This window comes from Podarcis gaigeae (assembly GCF_964106915.1).
Source record: "Podarcis gaigeae genome assembly, chromosome: 4".
Lineage (NCBI taxonomy): Eukaryota > Metazoa > Chordata > Lepidosauria > Squamata > Lacertidae > Podarcis > Podarcis gaigeae.
In genome coordinates this window covers 103,694,337-103,717,385 of record NC_139677.1, presented here as the reverse complement: position 1 = coordinate 103,717,385, position 23,049 = coordinate 103,694,337, and the positions used below count along the sequence as shown (strand labels likewise).

Sequence of the window (23,049 nt, the reverse complement as noted above, 5' to 3'; positions counted from 1 at the left end):
GCTTTTTTCACAGGGGGACGAGGGTATACCAGCTCACATCCCCTTCATTAATGGCTGGAGGCAGTCCTAGGCGATTGCTCCCTAGGGAATTAGCCACGCTGATTGCCTTAATTATCTTTCCAACCTGCCTTGCCATGCCCAGAACAAGAATTAGATGCAGCTCCCACTGCACAGGCGGCAGAAGCCACACAGGGAGAAAAAGGCAGCCTCTGGGCTGGAGGAAGAAACTAATGATGCCCATCAACATTTTATTAACTGCTGGAGAAGCAGCAAAGATGCATTATTAAGGTACTTTGCATTTAAGGGGTATGTGTGTGAGTGTGCAAGTCCTATTGCCACTCATCACCCCAGTGATGAGATTCCAGGGGTTCCAGGCGATTACTCAGGCTTCAGTTTCCTCGGGAGGAAGATAAGCAGAGATTGCGATGTCTCTCGGATATCTGGTTTTATTTCCACGTATATACAACCTGAGCATAACACGGCAGGGCTCACAGCATCAGCACCGCAACAGGTCTTGCTTCTCCATCGGTCACAGCTTTGGATCCAGCACGGAGCAAGCAGGCCTCTCTGTCTCCAGCTCCCAGCCTGTTTCCCAGGTCAGCTCTCTCACACAGCTTTGGCTATTGCTCAGAGCTAGGAGAGGGGGTGGAGGAAAGGTTGCTCATTTATTCTATGGCTCCGAGCAACTTATGCTAATCTTATTGCTTAACAAGCCATCCCCAACCAAAAGGACTGGTTTGGCAAGCTGGCTCTCGTACCTTCTTTCCCTCACATATACAGGAACCCATGAACTGAAGGGAACCCAGGGCATCATCCAAACTGACCCCCACCACACAAACCAGCAAAACTATATTTTGACGCTATCGGGCCTTTTCGGGTGAGCGTGTGTGTGTTTGCCAACCTGTGCTAAGTGTCCATGTAATATAGGCAGCTCTGCCTTCCCTTAGTGCCCTCCAGATGTGCTGGACCGCAAGTCCCAAGAGGCCCTGCCGCACCGATGGGAGTTGTAGTCCGATACATCTGAAAGGAGCCAGGTTGGGGAAGGAGGTGAGATAAGGGAAGGGAAGGGAAGGGAAGGGAAGGGAAGAGATAGAGGCACAAGCATACCCACAGGGTAGCACCACTTTCTAAATACTGAGCCTTAATGTGCTAGATGCACTGCTTAATTAAGTGCCTTAATGCTGTTTGGGGAAATATCTGCCGCTACCCAGCTTGTGTTGTGGAGGGAATTCTGCACTTATGCAACACTGAAGATTTGGCCATATCAAACTGGTTTTTAATTGGCTAGCCCAGACTGGGGATTTTCATAGAACCGTAGAGTTGGAAGGGACCCCACGAGTCATCTAGTCCAGCCCCCTGCAATGCTTTGAATGCCTCTCTCTCACAATGAGTGAAGGTTGGACAGACTTTAGGTTAAGGGATGATTTAGTCTACGCAACTCTGCAGAAGGTCAGGGCTTAACCCAGGAACACGATATGTACGAAAACAAAGCAGCTCCTGGGCATGGGCAAAGTGCACTTCCAAGCAAAAAGCCACAGCTGGTTCTTGGGCTTATTCTAGAGCAATATCCTTACAAAAGGACATTACAGAGTTGGAAAAGGTTTAGGAAAAGGCAACCAAAATGAAGAAAGACTGCAGTGTTTGGGACTTTGACGCTTACATGATAGATTGAATTTTATTAAAATTATGCGTGGCCCAAAGAAAGTGGATAGAGGAAAGTTCTCTCCCTCGTAACACTGGAACTCGTGCAGATCTAAAGAAGCTGAACGTTCGAAGATTCCGTACGGAGAAAAGAAAGGAATTCTTCAGCCAGGTGCTCTAATGGGAAACCTGGAAGCAGGATTTGAACACAAGAGTGCTCTCCCCTTCTGGTGTCCAGAAGCATTGCTTCCTCCAGCTGTGCAGACAGCACATAGCTGTCCTGCCTAGTAGTCACGGAGCCCTTTCCTCCATCAATTTGTCTCGTTTCAAAGCCACCTGGGTTGCTTCTAGTGGGAGTGAGTTCCATAGTTTAACCTTCCCTGAAAATAAAAACAAACTACCACCAGCGCACCAGCAGGGAGAAAAGACTTTTTTTGCCTGATGTGTTGTTTGTTGCTTTTGAGGTGCACCCTCAAATGGGACTCCCCCCCCCCACCGGCAGAAACTCAGGTCTTCCCTAAGCTCTTTCCTCCCCACCCCCCTCTTTTTGCACCTGCCTTCTTCCCTTAGCGAGGACCCGTCCAAGCAAGTAGCATCTCAAGGATGCGCAATAACCAAGCCCGCCAAGAAGATGGTTTGTCTGCAAAATTGGGGAGCTCATCTAGGCTGCCGCCCCCCACCGTCCCTCCCTCCAAGATCTGAAAGCTTAGAGCATCCTTCCTCCTCCTCCTTTTAGAAAGAGGACAGTAGGACCCAGCAGAAGCCTCGGGCGCCCGGGGAGGTGAGTGTCTCTCTCTCTCTCTCTGTGTGTGTGTCTCGCCTTGTTCCCCGCCTGCTTTTGCATCCTTGAGAGAAAAGGCAGCAGATTCTGCCAAGGAGGCGCCCGGCCTGCCCTGCATCCCGGCCAGCGAGGTGTGGGGAGGGGGGCTGTGCCTGCCCAGAGGGGGAGAGGAGCGGGGAAAGGGGGGCAGCAGGAGAGGGGCGAGGGCGCTGGCTTGGCAATGTGAGCCCATCTGCCCCCATCTCTCTCTCTGAGGAGGAGAGAAAAGGCGCCCTGCGCGCCTGGTTTGCTGCCTGGCCCCAGGGACCGGCTCTTCTCCCGACTGGTCCTCTCTTCCCCTGCCTGGCTGGCGAGCATCCTTTGAACTCTCCCTGCATCCCAAGGAAGGACCACTTGGCCATCGCCGCTTCTTCCCCCCCCCCCCCACAGACAGCTTTTCTTTCTTCGTGTTTTCTTTCTTTCCCCCGTAGCGCCAGCGAGGAGAACAACTCTCCTAGGAGTTGTCGAAGGGTCTTCCCCTTTCCTCTTGCAGCCATCTCTTGAGAGGGGAAGGAAGGTTTCAGCGCTTGAGAAAGGAGGGCGGAGGGAGGACGACGACGAGTCCGAGCCAATTGTCGGAGGAGGAAGTCCTTCCACTCTCACCTGTTCCCTCCCGGAGGGCTGGATCTAATGCTGTGACTCACCTGCGCGGCTGGTTTCCGACAGGACACGACAACAACGCAGCGCCAGGCTTTGGCAGGCGACCAAAGCCACGCAGACTTCTTCTCTCCGTCTCCTTTGGGTGGCTCTGCCCCTTTTCCCTCCTCCTCCTCTCCCTCCTCCTCCTCCTCTACGAAAAGGAAGAACTCAGGAGTTCTCTGCAGCCTGCTGTTAAGTATTATACTTATAATATCCATGTCCGCTTTCGCCTTGGCAAAAGGGGAACAGCTCTCCATTGGGGAGAGACGCCTCTGCCAAATCTGATTTCCCTGGCTAACTTAGTTCCCCTTCCATCTCCACCTGCCTTGTGCTCTCCCCGCCCCTCTGATCCGAGACAAAAACCTCCTTGTTCTTTCATAATCGCTGCGAAATCAGTTTTACAAGGAAAAAAAGAGAGAAAGGAAAGAGAAAGGATAGAACCGGCCTCTCCAGTTTTGGCTTGGAAACCGAAGGGAGATCTTCCAGGCTTCACATCTCAGCCGCTTTTCGTTTTGCTGAGACACACTGAAATTTACAGTTTTGGTTGTGCCGGCTTATATATCTTGACTTCGACGCCATGTCCACCCGGGACAGCGTGCAGATTCCGGACGACCGAGATTTCGACCACTTCCGGACGGAGTGCAATTCTGACGATGGCTGGAGCCTCACGTACAACAAGTCTGGGATTGTCGTGTGGATCCAGATCCTTGAGGCAGAGAAATCCCTGCACAAGATCAAGGTAAGGAATGCGCCGTGGAGCGTGGAAGGATCTGGTCCAGCACAAGCAACCAGGGTTTTGTTGTGGCTTCATGCCACAGGCCCTGGTTGGCAAGGTCTTTTTTTTTTTTAATTCTCTTGTTTATTAGCAACTTTTCTTTTCCCCCAGTTGCCACTTCTACTTTTCTGCCTCTTTTGGGGTTGACGCAGGAAACCCAAGGCAGTTTTCAGACGTAGCGTTTTGAGGTATTTAATATGCAGGGGGGCTGTAGCCCATAGCGAACCTGTCCCACATGAGCCTCATGCAAAGGAAATGTGTGAGAGCGCATCTGTGGCCTTGCACCACTCCTGTGAGTTGTCACATATGAGTCCCAACCGCGCCAGAATGCCTGGCGACTGAAGTTTCGAAACCTAACATGCACTTTGCTGGGAAGTTAGGTTGTCCTCTTAACCTGACATTTTGACCGCTGCATGGAAGTCCTTGATAAGGCATTTCGTTAGAAATTCAGTTGCGCAATCCTCAGTGTCACCGCCACAAAATGAAGCAAGTCCCACAAGGCAGCAGAAAAGCGGCAGATTATTAACTCACAAAAGGGCAGGAGTTAAAAAGCGCTGTGCTGTCTTGAACTGGGCCACTTTGGAACATGTAGATTTCCAGGTTTCGCAGAACTCTTTGTCAGATAAAAACTGATGAAGACTTCTGAGAAAGCGGAACATGTGCATGCTTTTATACCAGCTGAAAACATATAATGTACCGGACAAGTTTTCCTTTCCCTGCATGCACCAAGTTTTTTTTTTGGGGGGGGGTGCATTTGTGCAAACCTGAATATCTTGGTCTTTTTTATTTGAACTTCTAAGTCACCTGAACTCCGTCCTTGAAGCTCCAGGGAGGCTGCAGTGCAAACACCCACCCACCGGTGATTCACTGCACTGTGAACCAGGAACTTCCTGGTGCGAGTCTTTCACGAGATCACCCTCTGTCCGACTTAGCAACTCCCCTTTCGATCGGGTTAAGATGATGCTGACCTTCCTTACAGGGGCGACGTTGCGTTTAGTTGGTCAGGTTTGCAAAGTTCTCTGAATCCTATGAGAAGCAGTATAATGATCTCTGAATCACTCCAGTGCTTTCCCTCCTTATCAACACAACAACCTTGTGAGGTAGGTCGGGCAGGGAAAGAGAGTTTTCTCCAGAGAGCATTGAAGTTCCACTGGAGCTTGGTTGGCTGTCTTTGCCTGAACACCACATGCTAACTACTATATAATAAATGGAGGATGCCCTAATGTAATTATTCTTTAAGAACAGAGGAAGCTTATGCGGAGACGGACTGGCTCCGTATTGCCTTCACTCACCGACAGTGATTCTCTCAGGTTTCAGATTAGTGTCGCCCCCCCCCCCCCCGGAGATGCTCTTCTAGCATTTGAAAGGCCTCTCCAAACTTCAAAATTTGCTAGGCACATTTTGCACCTGGCTATCAGCCGCTTGCGACCAAGTGAAGATGCCCAGGAGTCAGGATGGTGCCCGATGTCTCCACCACCTGTGGATCCTTGGCTCGGGACTGTTTTCACGCCCCAATTCCACATCCTGTAGAATCCTGTCATCCTGCACCATCAGAATGAATTTCAGGTACCAAAAAGTCGCACGGAAAAATACGACTTTTGAGTCGTCTGGACCCCAAATGGCCACTAGGCAACCGCAGCCCTGGTTTCAGGAGCCATTTGGCGCCTAGCTTATATATCTGAATTCCTAACCCTGTTTGTCTCTGAGCTTTGCAACACACACAGCTTTCGGAGAGCTCCAAGTGCCTCACATACATAACTCGCAACAACCCTGTAAGGGAGGCAATAATTATTATCTCCCTATGAGCCAGGGTAGGGCTGTGGCCCTGCCGTCTTACACGGCGCCCCCTTCTGGATTTCTGACGGAGGCAAGGTTGGTTGAACCAGGGGATTTTATCACATGCAACTTTTCATACAGGGGAGGCAGAAGCTGCTTTGGAGATCCCCTTTTCTATGCAAGGAGTCGGGGGGGGGGGCTCTGCTGGCCTCTCCCCTCCATGCCTGCCTGCTATACAGAAAGTAACCACACAATTAAACCCCTGTGTTGCAAACAATTATCAGTAATATCCAAGGCAACACGATGACCAAGTATAACAATGCGATGTCAATATGAACTCTTTATATAATCCATACAGAACATTGAACAGTATGAAATATGCACTCTCTGCAAAACCAAATAAACAGAAATCTTACAAATCTCTGAAAGTCACAAAATAGGCACTCTTGATGGATACTCTTGAAAACATAGAACCAAATAAACAGAAGTCTTAGAAAGTCTTTGTAGACCATGCAAGTCTCTGAAAGAAGCAATGGGTCAGATTCTTATCTGGTGAAAATAAGCCGTAAAGCTTTGTTTTATGACGTCCAACGCTGCTGAAGTGGTCCGCAAACAGATGTAGTGAACAGTGATTCCAGATATACCCACTTTCTGCTATCCAGAAAGGGCTTCTGACACCTTTCTTCATCTAGGAGTCCTTTGGGAGCGAAGGAAGGGTGGGATACCAATCATTGTTGTTAATAATAATAATAATAATAATAATAATATCAATAATAATAATAATAATAAATTAATTATTATGTTAATAATTATAGAGAAAACTCGTGCTCGGGCTTTGCCAAATACCCTGCATGTCATTCAGATACACAGTGAGCTGGTTCACACATGCATTTTAAACATGGCATTTGTTAGTCAGCTTTTCTGGGTCTTGTGAATGCTACAGTGTCCCACAGGTGTCGAGATCGCAGTTTGTCCAGCCTCAGTTCTATTGGCCATCCTACCACTGCTTAAAAACCTGTCCCAAAGGAGAGTCCACCATGTTCATAAGACCACTCACTCTGGCAAAGAGGAGAACTAAACCGGACTGAAAAGACAGTTATAGGAGCCGACCCAAAGTGTCCCCCCCCCCCATATCATGCGAGTGAGCTGTGAAAATATGATTCCTTTCCCGGTTCCTCATCTGTCTCCTAATCCATCTCCTTCTGTCTCGTATGCCTGAAGCTTTTTAGCAGAGATCCTCTTTGCTTAATCACATAAAGAGATGGAGCAGGGAGATCGGTTTCCCGAGGGGGAAAACGGATGTTTCCATCCCATTAACGTTACCCGGCACTCTGGGGCCAGAGGTCAGTTGGTGCCTCCGAGACGCCGTCTCTAAGCAGCAACAAGGATCAATGGGCTCCGGTGGCTCCTTCCGTGCTTTGCACCCGTGCAGAACGACGGCTAAGTGGTGTCAAGGAATAGATTCAGTCGCCACAGATTTAAAGAGGTGGATTTGGAGGACGGGCCTCAGAGATCCTTGAGCGCCGGCAAACGTAGATCCTTTTTAGGCTTGGCAACTGACCAGAAGCAGGAGGGAATGATATGAAGTGCTCTTGTGCTGTCTGTGGAAATCTCCCTGTGAAGCTTTTTCGCAGCCTGGAAATAAACACGATGCTTTTTGTAAACATGAAATCTGTCTGCGGTGGCAGATATCAAGGCATGAAGCTGTTCCTGCACAGCAGCAGAGGCATTTTGAGAAAGCTGGCAACCTCCACTCCAGAGGTCCATCTGCCTGCATCTCTTGATCCAGGCATAGCCTTTGAAAGAGATTTCTGTTATTTTCTCTTGAAAAATAATAGAATCAGACGTTTTTATTTTTCTGGCTCGGTTAAGAGGAACGGTTACCCTCCAAAATCGTGCCTCAACAGGGTGGGCGCTTGGAGATATGATATACGATAGCTTGTTTCCTCCAGCTGATCAGTTCCATCTATTGGAGATGGTGAAATGAGGCAGAGGTTTAAGAGGCCCAGAGTCTGTTTTCCCATCTCGCAGTTTGTAATCTCATCTATTCTCCCTTCTCAGAAAGACACACACAGAGAGAGAAAGCTCGCTCCTGAGAAAGGCGCAGAGGCATAAACGAAAGTGTAGCACCACTAGTAGATTAATCTTGGTGGTGGTTATTGTTATAATATATTTAATTATACCCTGTCTTTTTCCTTGACAGGGACTCGTCGACTTACAGTTAAAAATAGGAACTGCTAAAAATGTAAGGGGAGGGCAAACAATAACCAAAAAGCAAATTAAACATTGATAGACTTAAAACTCTTTCTCTCTCTCATCATAGGACTGTAGAGTTGGAAGGGACCACGAGGGTCATCTAGTCCAGCCCCCTGCAATGCAGGAATCTTTTGCCCAGTGTGGGGCTCAGACCCACAACCTGAGATTAAGAGTCCCGTACTCTATGGACCAAGCACACACATATATGTATATCTATTAAAACTATACATATAATTGCAATAAAAACAGCAAGCAACAGACCTTTCCTTAAAAGCAGTCAGATCCCCAAAGTCTGCTGGAACAAGCAAGCCTTCATCTGCTGGTGGCAGGACAGCAAGGAGGGAGTCTGTCTGGCTTCTCTAGGGAGGGGGTTTTCAAGTTGCTTCGGAGGAGCCACCACCGAGAAGGCCCTCTTCTGTGTCCCCAACAAGCGTCCCTGTGAGGGTGGTGGGACTGAGCTAAGGGCCTCCCCTGAGGGTTTGCAGCTGAGCAGCTGCTCTTCAGAGTTAGATTTACGAAGGGAGGTCAATGGATGCTGCAGGGGTCGGCAAACCTTTTCAGCAGGGGGCCAGTCCACTGTCCCTCAGACCATGTGGGGGCCGGACTGTATTTTGAAAAAAGAAAAGAAAAATAAGAATGAATTCCTAGGCCGCACAAATAACCCAGAGATGCTTTTTAAATAAAAGGACGCATTCTACTCATGTGAAAACCCGCTGATTCCTGGACGGTCTGCAGGCTGGATTTAGAAGGCGATTGGGCTGGATCCGACCCCCGGGCCTTAGTTTGCCTACCCATGCTGTTGAGAGTTTCAGAGAAGGAGACGGATAGACCTTACGCATGGCTAGAAACCAAGAGAGCTGGCATGGTATAGTGGTTAGAGAGTTGGACTAGGACCTGCGAGATCCGGGTTCGAATCCTGACTTGGCCACATGCAGTGTGTGGCCTTGGGGGTCAGTGGCTGCCTCTCAGCCCAGCCTACCTTGCAGGGTCGATGGGGGGGGGGTTAAATGAGGAGGAGGAGCATCACTTAGGCCACCTTGAGCTCCTTGGAGAAAAATGTGGGAAAATACCATTGATAAGTAGATCACAAGGCCACAACTCTACTGGGAGAATGCCCCACTAGGTAGCGTGTCGTTTTAGGGGTTGAAAGTTAATTTTTCATTGAGGGCCTTAAAAATATGTTTTTGGGTGTAAGCAATTCAAACCTGCTATTATTTTCTGTGATTGGACAACGCGTGGCATGGTAAGGCTTCGTTTGAAGAAGGAGTACATAAACTGCTTGAAGGAAAACCAAAGGATTTTAATCTTACCTTCTGAAAATGGCAGGTAATGCTAAATAACAGCAATAAATATAACAAGATGCAATATTATATGACAGATGGACACCCGCCCTCTGTTTAAAAACTGCCTGTGTTGAAGAATCCATCACTTTCTGAGTGGACGTATGTGGATAAGGCGACTTCAAGGGTGAACCGGTACAAATTGTTAAGGACTTCATGTAATAACATATGAATGAAACAGTTGTCATCTAACGTCCCCGCAAACTTTGCACGAGCAAAAAGGCATTTCTTCTTTTTTAAAAGACATGTGTTCTAAGGTGCTACAGGTTCGTAAACGTCACATAGAAAGCATTTGGGGGGGGGGGGTAGTGTTGGTCAGTGTCAGAAGGTCCGGGTTCAAAACTCACTGGCTTCTCCAGGGAAGCTGTGAGACATTCCTGCCTGGCCACTGGTCTGATTCGGTATTACACAGCTTCCCTTGCTCTTATCTAAGAGTCCAGCTGTTTCTTCTCCAACAGAGCCAGCATGAAATTGTGCAAAAGCCCGGCAGCATTTCTCAATCTGAAGCCCACTTCCGGGCATTCAGAACTCTGCAGATGGCGCGTTCAGGTTCTTAGGCCCTTGCAGACTTGCGTTCAAGGCACGAACTTGCGGCGTTGGTTGGTGAAGCTAAATAGGTTTGCATCTCAAGCCCAGTTATGGAACTCATTGCCACAGGAGCAGGGATGGCCACTGACCTTAGATAGCCTTAAAAGACCAGTAGGCCAATTGATGGAGGAGGCGAGGGCTATCGAGGACTTCGAGCCAGGATGCACGTTTTTGGAAGCCACAGGAAGGGAGAGGGCTCCTGTGTTCACTTCAGATCCTGCTTGTGTTAATATTTTAAATTCCCTGCCCTGGAGCTCCAGACCACCCCTCCATATATCATTCATATATCACAGAAGGGGTGTAACCCAAGCCCACCACCCCCAGATACATCATACCTACATAACAGAAAAGGTGGTCTACAGCGGAAACCTGAGTGCATTGTTTACCTCCTGTCTGGCAGGTTACCTGTTAATACTTACTTGATTGGATACCCTGGGGAGCCTGGCCAGTCTTTTGTAATGACAAATACTTAGTTCCTGAGTCCAGGTCACAGGCTCACCCTATTCATACACAGACATACCCTTAAGACAGGCTTTGTGAAGGAAAAGACAATGGGGAGGCTTTTCCATTTTCCTTTGACCTTACAGAGAAAACATTTGGTCAGTTTGGGAATCAAAAATGGTTTCAGGTCAGTCTTCCTGTGCTGGTCTATGTACGTGCTTGGTTGGTACATTTATGAACATTTAATACATATCTAAGACCTTAAAATTGTTATCACACTTGCAACAGGCATCTGGTTGGTCTCTGCAAGAACAGGGTGCTGGACTAGATGGGCCATTGGCCTAATCCAGCAGGCTCTTCTTAGGTTTTTAGGTTATGTCCCCCCCCCCGACACCAAGAGACACCAGTACAACACACACAAACACACACACACACACACGAGACATTGGGCAGACAAAAATGTAATTTGGTTCCTAGGCTTCTACATTTGGAGAGAGGCAAGAGTTTTCTCTTGGCAGAAGGGCAGGTGTTGGGCACCTTATTTTGTGCCAGGCCTACCATGCCTTTCCCTGCTGCACAGCAGGCGGAAATTAAACCGGTGCAGTTTCCCAGCACTGCTGGGGTGTGGCGCCGGGAAAGCTGTGCTTCTTGAACCCTTGCGAGTAGCATGTAAGTCAGAGGAGGACCTGGCAGAAGAAGAGAGGTGGCAATTTGAAGAGAGACTCGGGTGGAAGCTGTTCACTGTGTCCTTTGAAAGTGATTCTTTGCAAGCCTTGAGAAGCAGGCGAGGCAGGCGGGGTGTCTTTTTTTAGAAGCAAGAGTCTTCATTTTGCTTCGGCATTTACACTTTGCTGATACAAAGCTTCCCACTCTCCATGGGGGAGGCAGTTTTTAGCTTATTGTTGAGTAAATGAGAAGCTTCTATCAGTCCTTGCTGGAGGGTTGGCACCTCACTCTGGCGGATAAATTCACACTTAGGCAAGAGAGGTTACAGGTTCCTGTTTCTCCCTTCCTTCAAAAGAAAGGGGAAAGGGAGAAGAATATTGTCTCTACTTCAGAGGCTTCAAAGCCAGACAGAGAAAAAGCCACAACGGGCAGGAAGAATGTTATTTTTCCTCTGCGTTAGAGAAACCTGGGCTATGGGTCTCCTTCCAGCCCTTTCTCTCCACCTGCTCTCCGAGACTGGTGAGCGGTTTGGGTTCGGATGGGGCCGGAAATCTGATTCAGGTAGCATTCGTAGGAGAATCTGATTTGCACCTTCCGAAACAAAAGTGAAGTGCAACACAAGCCATCGTTGGAAATTTCCACATCTCCGAATCTTGCAGTGCCCTTTTCCAGCCCAGAAGCATAAACAAAATGGCACATCATTGTGTGCAGGAAAATGCACGTTTTATTTACATATTGCATTTATATCCCACCTTTCCTTGAAGGAGCTCAAGGTGGGCTACGTCGTTTTCCTCCTGGGGGCTGGTCCCCAGGGTGCCCAGTGAGCTTCATGGGTAATTTGAACCTTGGTCTCTCTCCCTCTCTATCCCAGCCCAGCATTCTAACCGAAAAACCTGCTCCTTTCCCCTTATGGGGTATCTAAGAGCCTGTATGGAATCCTTAAGAAGGTCGCCTATCGGAAAGAGAAAACAACAGAGGCCAACTAGAGAATGTTGAGAAGCAAAGCAGCTAGTAAGCCTGATCTTTATTGATCTCTTGCAACAGGGTACTCCCCTCACCACATGCAGGAGGGAGGAGGGACCCAGAACAATGGTTCGCAAGCCCTTATACACTGTAAAGACTTATGAAATTGCCCCCCTGTAGCCCAAGACCACCCCCCAAAACAACATACATCCATCACAGAAGGAGGCGGTCTACAGCAGAAATCGTGTTTCCCAGGATACCTGATAATGGTCACTGATTGCTTTAACTGGGCAGCCTGGCAAATACTTTAATTCCTGACTCCAGGTCACAGGGTCACCCTACTCATACACACATACGCCCTTCAGACCGGTAAGCAAAAGACAAGGGGGAGGCTTTCCATTTCCTCCCTCACTGCAGAGAATATTTAAGGTCATTGGGAGAGTCAAAATGACTTCGGGATTGCTCTCCTGTACTATTTCAGACACGTGGTTTATATACTTATGTATGTGTTTGCCTTGTAGATTTATGAACATATGATTTATAAATCATATGAATTCCTGTGACAACCCAACTCTCCCAACTCTCTTATCACAGCCCAGCCTTCTAACCATTGCACCACACCGGCATACAAATTGCATGATGTGAGCAAAAACTGCTTTGCTAAAATGGGTATATTGGCCAAACTGCAGATAGAAGTGGGTGCGTTAGGAGAAGTCTTCCTTAAAAGCTGCCTAATTGTCACAAGGACTTTTGGGGGGGACAAAATTCCACTTAAGAGTGGAAAACAGAGAAATTGAGATTGACAGATTAACCCATCCCTCATTGTGCAAAGAGTGAAGGAGCAACTTCAGCTGCCAGATTTTGGATGCCGCTAAGGGTGAGACTGACAGATCCAACTTGTGGATGGAAATTCAGGGCCCCGTCCATTGCCTTATGCACCTCTGCTGACCTACCACTCGATTTCACAGCATTTTCAGTGGATCCGTACCCTAGGCCTTAATCCAGCTCTGCTTTTAATTTTTAGTGTCAAGTATGCAGGTGGCGCTGTGGGTTAAAGCCTCAGCGCCTAGGACTTGCCGATCGAAAGGTCGGCGGTTCGAATCCCTGCGGCGGGGTGCGCTCCCGCTGCTCGGTCCCAGCGCCTGCCAACCTAGCAGTTCGAAAGCACCTCCGGGTGCAAGTAGATAAATAGGGACCGCTTACTAGCGGGAAGGTAAACAGCGTTTCCGTGTGCAGCTCTGGCTTGCCAGAGCAGCGATGTCACGCTGGCCACGTGACCCGGAAGTGTCTCCGGACAGCGCTGGCCCCTGGCCTCTTGAGTGAGATGGGCGCACAACCCCAGAGTCTGTCAAGACTGGCCCGTACGGGCAGGGGTACCTTTACCTTTACCTTTATGCTTCTGACACTAACTTTTTCTCCATTAAAAAAAGAGTACAGTACTTTTTGTGCTTTGAGAAATATACATCTTAGGAGTGTCTTCTCATGTTCACATTGACTACATTGCTAGGAATAATACGTTTGCACAGTTGCACTTTTCAGCAAACCGAGGGCGTGAAATGCAGGCGACAGAATCCTTGCCCAAGTTGTGAGACGGAAATGGCAGCTTTGTATCTTTTCAGATCCGAAAACAGTCTGTCTTAAAAATAAATAAAAATGCCCTAATTTCAATTACCATTTCTAACAAGTAAGATGGCTTCTTCCTTAGGCGGTTTACTGTGAAGTTCAAGATCTATTTAGGAACATGAAAAGCTGCCTCATGCAGAATTGGACCCTTGTTCCACTAAAGACAGGAATAGGGGAACATTTGTGGCCTTGAAGATGTGGCTGGACTCCAACTCCCATCATCACTGACTGGGGCTGATGGGAGCTGGAGTCCGCCAAGCCTTATGAGGAGTGGTTGAAGGAGCTGGGTATGTTTAGCCTGGAAAAGAGGAGACTGAGAGGAGATAGGATAGCCATCTTCATATATTTGAAGGGCTTGCCACATGGAAGATGGAGCAAGCTTGTTTTCTCCTGCTCTGGAGGAGAGGACTTGAACCCATGTCTTCAAGTTACAAGAAAAGAGATTCCGACTATATGTTGAAGAATCATTGCTTCAACACGGGTGATCTTTGCTTCTTCCAGTACACTGGTATTTGTCCTCTGGAATTCCCAAGTGATGTGTAAATTTTTTCAGAGATACCGTTGATGGAATCTTTCGAGGAGTTTGAGATGGCGTTTATAAGTGGTCCATGTTTCACCATAGTTTAATAAACCACGGCTTAGTGTGAAGTGAGCATCAGGGGCTGTCCGAGGTGTCTGAAACAAGGCCTCTGAAACAAGGAGATCTAGCAGTAAGTGGGAACTCAGATCTGCATCTGGTTAGACCGGTTCTCTTCCTCTTCTCCTGCCCTTCCTCTTCCCCTGGCAGTTTCACCTGCCCTTTAGATTTACTATAAAAAGATAAGCCTTTCCCACATCTGTGCACGTCCTTGAGACGCCTCCGGCCTTCTGAGTCTCCTGCCCTTCCCTAAAGATTGCAGTTGCCAAGAGAGAACCGGTTAGGGTTGTCGTATTTCAAAAAGTAGAAACCAGGACACCCCAAACGTTTGGTGGGAAAAGCCACCCAAAAACCCACAATTTTTCGATTGACTTGCCTAAGATCCAGGACAAAGCGCCACCCTCCGGAAATTCCCCCTGGACGTCACTTCCTCCCTTGAAATCCCGGTAATGTCTGGGAAAATCCAGACAACATATGGCAGCCATAGAAACCGTGCTGGTCTGGAGCCGAGCCTGGCAGCCTGTTTTCAATACTGGAGCTTTGTCTTTGAGTACTGAAGTAGTGAAGAAGAGCGACTGTGAGCATGTGCAAAGTGCCCTTCCCCTCACCCCTGCACAGCCTTATCCTGAACAAATGTGTGTGATCCTCTTTTAAAACTTTCTATCTTTCTGTGTTGCATCTACCGCATTTTTCGCTCCGCAAGGCACACCTGACCATAAGACGCACCTAGTTTTTAGAGGAGGAAAACAAGAAAAAAAAATTCTGAACGAAACAGTGGATGTATGATTTTTGTGGTTCCTGCTGTGGCCACAGACATGTGATTTGACGGTGAGTTTGGGGTAGCCCAATGCAAATATTCCTGAGAATCCATGTGGATCCGTGCTTTGTAACCACGTTTTTGCACCATTGCGGCCCCACAAAACAGTGGATGCGTGTGTTTTTTGGTGCAGGCTGTAGCCATGGACATGCTATGTGATCTGTTGGTGAATTTGGGGTGACCCAATGCAAAAATCCTGAGGATCCATGGGCTTTTACCTCCCCCCCCGGCAGCCTCCTTTGTTGCTAGCATCCCTTATCTTCCTCCTGATCACTTGCCAATCAGCTGCTCAGCGGCTTAGTTTCAACACTCCCTTTCCTCTTTCTAAAAAAAGAAAAGAAAAAAAAAGCACGATCTGCTTTTCACCCCTGGGCAATTTGGCTCCAGGGACCAGGCACTCGCTCCATAAGACGCACAGACTTTTCCCCTTACTTTTTAGGAGAAAAAAAGTGCGTCTTATGGGGCGAAAAATACGGTATATCCCACCTTTTCCTTGAGGTGGCCTGGATGTTTCTTCCCCTCCTCTGTTAATCCCCACCACAACCCTGTGAGGTAGGTCAGACTGAGAGGCAATGACTGGCTCAGGATCACACCCAAGGGAGCTTCATGGCCCAGTGGGGATTCGAACCCTGGTCTCCCAGGTCTTAGTATGACACTCTAACCACTGCCCTCCTGTGGCAGGGAGTTCCATAGTTGAACCCTGTGCTGCATGAAGAAGTACTAAATCTTCCCACATTCAGCTTTATGAGATGCTCGTAAGTTTGAGTGTTCTCAGAGAGGGAGAACACATTTCTCTATTTCATTTCTTGAGGCCTGTCTTCTAGACAATGGGGATTATCGGTTCTCGCAAGCAGCAAAAGAGATGTTAGCGCTTTTAACTGGTCTGGACCAGAGGTGGGGTCTCCTTTTATTTTAATTTGCGCAGAGGGGGATTCAGCTCCTCCTTTGAGCCCCTGTTTGCGTCTGGAAGTTGTCCAGTCCGGAAACAGCTTTCCCCTCCTTCTCTGCTGTTTGGGAACAGCAGGACTCGTCCCCCTCCCCCATCATTGATTTATTGATTTATGGATAGAACAAATTATATCCTGCCCTTCAAAATGGTGTTTCTAGGGCGGCCTTGCAGCCAAACAAAAACAAAACACGCAACCGATCCGTCAGAACAGGACAATGTCAAGGATAACGGATAAAACAGGATATGCAAGCAGCGTGGAACCAGGCACCTCACAAGCTGTGCAGGGGCTTCTGACCATTTGCTAAGTCCCTGTCTCTCCTGGCTCCTGACTGCCTGAGGTTCTTTGCCAGCCCGGTGTCCTCTGGAAGTTTTGGACTACAACTCCCATCAGCCCCTACCAACATGGTCTGGGTGTTTCAGACTACAGTGGACCCTTGGGTTACGTTACCTTCGGGTAATGCAACTTTCGGGTTGCGAACGCGGCAAACCGGAAGTGTATTCTTCTGGTTTTCGCCGTGCACACATGCGCAGAAGCAGCGCCCCTACTTACAGAATTTTGGGGTGCAGACAGACCCCCGGAATGAATTAAATTCATTTCCAGAGGGTCCACTGTACAGTGGTACCTTGGTTCTCAAACGCCTTGGTTCTCAAACAACTTGGAACCCAAACACTGCATAGCCGGAAGTAAGTGTTCCAGTTTGTGAACATTTTTCGGAAGCCAAACGTGCTCCGTTCTGAGTGCCACACTTCCATGTTAAGTGTTACGCTGAGGTCTGTCTGTGTTTTTATTTATTTTATGTTTTTGTTTTTGCGGCTCTTTTTTTGTTTTGTTTTTGTGACTTTGTGGAACCCAGTTCAGCTACTGATTGATTGATTGATTGATTGATTGACTGCAGTACAGTGGTACCTCGGTCAAAACAAATTTTTTTTTCCTTCCAGTAGCACCTTAAAGACCAACTAAGTTAGTTCTTGGTATGAGCTTTCGTGTGCATGCACACTTCTTCAGATACACTCTGAATGCACACGAAAGCTCATACCAAGAACTAACTTAGTTGGTCTTTAAGGTGCTACTGGAAGGAAATTTTTTTTTGTTTTGACTATGGCAGACCAACACGGCTACCTATCTGTAAGTGGTACCTCGGGTTACAGATGCTTTAGGTTACAGACTCCACTAACCCAGAAATAGTACCTCAGGTTAAGAACTTTGCTTCAGGATGAGAACAGAAATCATGCTCAGGTGGCGCGGCGGCAGCAGGAGGCTCCATTAACTAAAGTGGTGCTTCAGGTTAAGAACAGTTTCAGGTTAAGAGCAGACCTCCAGAACAAATTAAGTACTTAACCCGAGGTACCACTGTACATTGTTTATTGCTTTCATTTTTCATTTTATAGATCAGTGGTCTCATTAGATAGTAAAATTCATGTTAAATTGCTGTTTTAGGGGTTGTTTTTAAAAGTCTGGAACGGATTAATTACTTTCTTTGGGAAAGCGCGCCTTGGTTTTGGAACGCTTTGTTTTTGGAACAGACTTCCGGAACAGATTAAGTTTGAGAACCAAGGCACCACTGTACAAAGCCCATCATCCTGAGCCAGCACAGCTGTGTACCTGGATCAGCAGAGTCCTCTCTAGGTATCATCCACAAAACTGTCCTTTACTTACATAATGTCCCACTACACATTTTCGGGAAGTATGACTCTAATTTCCCCCATTTCTTTATTTTCATTGCCATGATCATTCCCCGCTCTTCTGCTTTATATAGTCCAGATCTATCTTTCCCAGTAACAGAGACATTTCAAGACCCTGACGGCTCTGGCGTTCATTAAGATAAGCTTTGCTAAAAGTGTGTTGCAACTAACAACAAGCCCAGAACCTTTCATGACTTGAGACCTCTGTACTTAAGACCCTGTCCCTTACACACCTCTCTGCATCCTAAGGTCTAGGAAGCCCCTTCTCTGTGGGGTCCCTCAACCTGAAGCTCAGAGGGGGGCAACAAGAGAGACTCCCCTTTGGTGGTGGCCCCGCATCTATGGAACCCTCTCCCAAGAGAAGCCCACCCAACACCCCCTTTGTGGTTCTTTAGGTTAAGGTTTTCCTGATCCTCCCCATCCTTTTAAGATCACGTCCTCATGTTATCGGTGGCAGGCTTAATTTATATTTTATTGTGCTGCTTTTGCGTTTGGGCTTCTCTTCCGGTTCCCGCTTATAATCTTATCGTGGCTCGATTGCAGTATATAGCTTTAGGGTTGTTTTATTTTCTTGGACTCGGACAGCGGCTCGATAAGATTATTTTATGACGCTCCTTATCGGCGTAATAAATGAACGGATTGCGCGAAAGAGAGAAGGGGCTTTGTTTTGTTTGAGCACCTGCACCTGCCATTCACCTCTCTTGCCTCCCTCCCCGGTCAGTTTCTCCCTCAATAGATGTTCAGGATACGTCATGGAGCGCAATCTAACCCTGAAAGGTTTTGGCAGGGAGCCGGTTCTGGGAACAGCCGATAGCCTGGCTCATCTTGGCATCAAATGACACGTCTCACTTATGAGACTCTGCCTGTTAGTTAATGTTTAAACAGCCACCCTGATCTGCTTCCAAACAACATTAGCTGAGTTTTCCCAACTGACATGAAAAGTGGGCGCTGCTCGCATCCTGCTGTTCCCTGTCATTATGGATATGTGGAAAGGCATGATTCACCCAAACCACACAGGCTGTCGCTCCTTGATGGCATGTGTTTAACAGATGAGGATGCAGCCTCAAAGACAATTCCCACTTGAAAAAGGGACCTTAGACATAATGCAGCTCAACTCAGTATAGTGTTCAGAGAATTTTGTTGTTGTTGTTTAGTCGTTTAGTCGTGTCCGACTCTTCGTGACCCCCTGGACCAGAGAATGCCAGGCACCTCTGTCCTCCACTGCCTCCGGCAGTTTGGTCAAACTCATGCTGGACAGAACACTGTCCCACCATCTCGTCCTCTGCCGTCCCCTTCTCCTTGTGCCCTCCATCTTTCCCAACATCAGGGTCTTTTCCAGGGAGTCTTCTCTTCTCATGAGGTGGCCAAAGTACTGGAGCCTCAGCTTCACAATCTGTCCTTCCAGTGAGCACTCAGGGTTGATTTCCTTCAGTATGGAGAGGTTTGATCTTCTTGCAGTCCATGGGACTCTCCAGAGTCTCCTCCAGCACCATAATTCAAAAGCATCAATTCTTCGGCGATCAGCCTTCTTTATGGTCCAGCTCTCACTTCCATACATCACTACTGGGAAAACCATAGCTTTAACTATACGAACCTTTGTTGGCAAGGTGATGTCTCTACTTCTCAAGATGCTGTCTAGGCCTGTCATTGCCCTTCTCCCAAGAAGCAGGTGTCTTTAATAGTCCCACTCTATTCTACCTTGGTCAGAATCCCCACCTGGGATATTGTGTCCAGTTCCGGGCGCCACAGTTTAAAAAGGATGTTGACAAGCTGGAAGCTAGACTGGTGACTGGGAGTGGCCATCAAGACCACATAACACTGGTCCTGAAAGACCTACATTGGCTCCCCATACGTTTCTGGGCACAATTCAAATTGCTGGTGCTGAACTTTGAAGTCTAAACGGCCTTGGCCCAGTAGACCTGAAGGAGTTACAAGAAAGGAGATTACGACTAAACATTAGGAAGACCTTTCTGAGGGTAAGAGCTCCCTTGGAAAGTGGGTGACTCTCCTTCGTGGGAATCTTTCGAGCACAGAAAGTGCGCCAGCGCTGGAAATGGGGCATTGATCGGGCCGGCAGCTCGCAGATATCGAAGGGGGTGGGGTGGGAGTTTGTGTCTGCTGGCTGGAGAACAGTTCCCCTACCCTTTTGCTAGGATAATGATTTCTGCGGATGCTGAGAGAGGCAGCATTTCATGGAAACAGCCTTGAGCCGAAGCCTTGAGCTCTCAGACCTTGAAGGGATTAAATTATGCATTTGCGCAACTGAAGAAGTGTGCATGCACACATTTGTGAATCTGAAGAAGTGTGCATGCACACGAAAGCTCATACCGATAACTAACTTAGTTGGTCTCTAAGGGGCTACTGGAAGGAATTTTTAAATTAAATTAAATTAAATTTATTTTGTTTCGATTTCTGCAACAGTGAGAGCTCGGTGTGTAACAAAAATATACATGCACCATTTTGTTATTTGTTCGCCATGCTCTATATCTCACGTTTCCCCAAAACAGGAATGGAGAGCCTCTGGCCCAGAGACGAAATGTGGCCCTCTGGGCATCTCTCTCTGGCCCTTGAGACTCTCTCCTGGCCACACCCCTTTTCCCCAGGCCACACCCCTCAGTGGCTCTGCTCTGCAAATTCCTCCAGTGGTTTTGCCCTGACTTTAATTCTGCTGTTGAACTGGATGGAGGGAGGTGCGTGTTTACGTGTGTGTAAAAACCTCTGGCCTTTGCGTGGCTAGATTGTAAACCAGTAGGGCAAAAGAAGAGGAGAAGATCCTGCTGGATCAGGCCCAAATGGCACATCTAGTCCAGAGTCCGCTTCTCACTATGGCCAAACGGATGACTGTGGGAAACCCATAATCGGGATTCGAACACAAGACCCCTCCTGCCGTCCAATCATCTTTCAAAGCCATCCAAGTTGGTGGCCAAGCATGGGGCTTCTTCTTCTTAAATAGTTTTTATTGAAAATTTCAACATAACAATTTATCAAAAACATATCATCCTCACTACCACCCCCAATTTTCCCTCACCCCTCCCTAAAAGAAACCCACCCTCTCGGACTTCGCTCAGCTTCTCTCTCTGGTTTTTAAACACATGTTATTTTCTGCGTATTATCAAATTGTAATGATCCTTAATTTGTCTGTTTATATGTTACCAATAGGGACGCGGGTGGTGCTGTGGGTTAAACCACAGAGCCTAGGACTTGCCGATCAGAAGGTCAGCGGTTTGAATCCCCGTGACGGGGTGAGCTCCTGTTGCTCGGTCCCTGCTCCTGCCAACCTAGCAGTTTGAAAGCACGTCAAAGTGCAAGTAGATAAATAGGTACCGCTCCGGCGGGAAGGTAAACGGCATTTCCGTGCACTGCTCTGGTTTGCCAGAAGCGGCTTAGTCATGCTGGCCACATGACGCGGGATGCTTCACGGGGCTTATTCGCTCTCCTGCTCTTTAGCGCTCAGTCAGAGCAAACAGCAGTCGGGTTTTCTGCAGAAAGCTGTTCCTGTTAGAGCTAAATCGCAGGTTTTCTTTGGGAACGGAGCTTGACAAGGGGAAAACCGCTCTGAACTGTTCTTTCTATCCATGGGACAAGTGGAGCTGGGGATTTGGGGACGAGCCCATAGTTTAACTGTTCAGTGCGTGGAAAAGGACTTCCTTCCAGGTGTCCTGAATCTTCGAAGCTTCATGGGATATCCGCGGGTTCTAGCGTTACGAGAGATGGAGAAGAACCTTCTTCCAGATTTCTTCTTCCAGATTTCTTTCTCATGAACTTTCCTCCTATTCCCTCCCTCGCTCTCATCCCTGCTCTGCACCTGGTCCTTATCATGCTTTGATTCTCACCAAACCCGTTTTTCCGGATTCTGCCAATGTTGAGGCAGAACCACCAGCCTTTGAACGAACTGGGAGACTTTCCTAAATGCAAATTCACCCCACAACCAACACCACAATTCCCCCCTCAAAGAAAAACTAGGAAGGGCAAGGAAGATCGTGGAGAGATGCTTGCAGAGGATGGTCCTCACCCATCCAACCAGTTTGCTAGGAGTTCATGAGGACAAGGCCCCCGAAATGTCTTCTGTCCTCCCCTTGGCGGTGCCTGCCTCTTACCTTGAGACTCATCCGGAAGAACCAGAATGATGCCCTATCTGGACTGTTGATGTGGACCAGACCAAGGGGTGCGAGCAACTCACACCTGCGGGGAAAGTTTGCAACGTTTGGTATTTTTCAGTCCCCAGAAAAGGCGGTGGGATTTATAGAACCAAGCACGGCAGGGAGAAAGTGGACAGAGGGGGAGTTTTCCCTCCCTCCCGTGTAACTCTAGAACTTGTTGAATGCGGGCAGATTCACAACGGAGCAAAGGAAGTCCTTCTTCAGGCAGCATGTGATTAATCTGTGGAACTCCCTCCCACAGGAAGCAGCAAGGGCCACCAACTAGGATGGCTTTGAAAGGAGATGCACACCCAGGTTGTGGGTTTGATCCCTGTACAGGCCACCTGCATATACCTGCATTGCAAGGAGCTGGAATAGATGACCCCTGGGGTCCCTCCCAACTCTAGAATTCCATGATTCTGTGAAATTCATGGAGGAGGAGACGGCTGTCGACGGCTACTAGCCAGGATGGCTGTGTTCTGCCTCCGTGGCTGGAAGGATCAATGCTTCTGAATACCAGTTGCCGGAAACCCCAGGAGGGGAGGTTGGTCTTGTGTTCGAATCCTACTCGCGGGTTTCCCACAGGCACCTGGTTGGCCACTCCTAGAGCTCTGCAAACATGGAGAGGGGATTGCAGGAAAACGTCTGTCTGGTGTCGGTGGTTGTCCAGAGGAGGGGCACAGAGGCGGGTAGCAGACCCAGCCAAAGGCTGCCAGGCCCGAGGGCATCCTGCGCCACGTCGCCAGTCCCCCTTTAGAAGCAGCCCATCTTCAAGCTGCACACCTATACTTTGCCGTTTCGCTGCCTTGCCCACGCCTGCCTTTCTCCCCTCCCTGTGGTTACTGGCAGCGCTCTTCAGAAGTGAAGCCCGCAACTGTAATGAAATGAAACGGGCCATCATTTTGGATGTCGGGAACCTCTGCTGACACATGTCTCGGTCGCTGTGGACGGTCATGACGATGTGGAAAGGAGAGAAGGCAGGGACTTCTGCTCCTTGCAGCTCAGGGTGTGCTGGGAAGTGGAATGCAACCCGTTGGACCTCCTTGTTCTCAGGCCCAGTGTTTGGAGAGGCTCAGCTAAGCACCGCTGCTTGCAGAAGATCTTGAGTTCAACCCCCAGAGTCTCTAGGCAGGACTGGGAAAAGACTAATCTAAAATCCCGGCTGGTGCAGACAAAACTGGGCTAGAGAGGCCGACGGTCTGGTTCCCTATACTGCAACTCCCTCCGTTCCTGGTTGAACCTCCCCTTCCTTCAAAACCATGAGGACCAGAATCTTAGCTCAGTGGTAGAGTCCTT

The 23,049-nt window shown here is 48.3% G+C and overlaps 1 protein-coding gene across 2 annotated transcripts in view; it reads left to right on the top strand.

Annotated features, from left to right (window-relative positions):
• Nucleotides 1–439: 439 nt before the first annotated feature.
• Nucleotides 440–23,049, top strand: part of STARD10 (StAR related lipid transfer domain containing 10) — a 55,091-nt gene continuing 32,481 nt past the window's right edge. Inside the window, exon 1 of one of the 2 annotated variants that reach the window (XM_083737275.1) lies at nt 440–3,839. In XM_083737275.1, coding sequence (XP_083593401.1) covers nt 3,678–3,839 — 162 coding nt within the window. In that variant the 5' untranslated portion in view covers nt 440–3,677. The remainder of the gene's footprint in view (nt 3,840–23,049) is intronic. The other variant, XM_083737274.1, reaches the window with a different exon arrangement.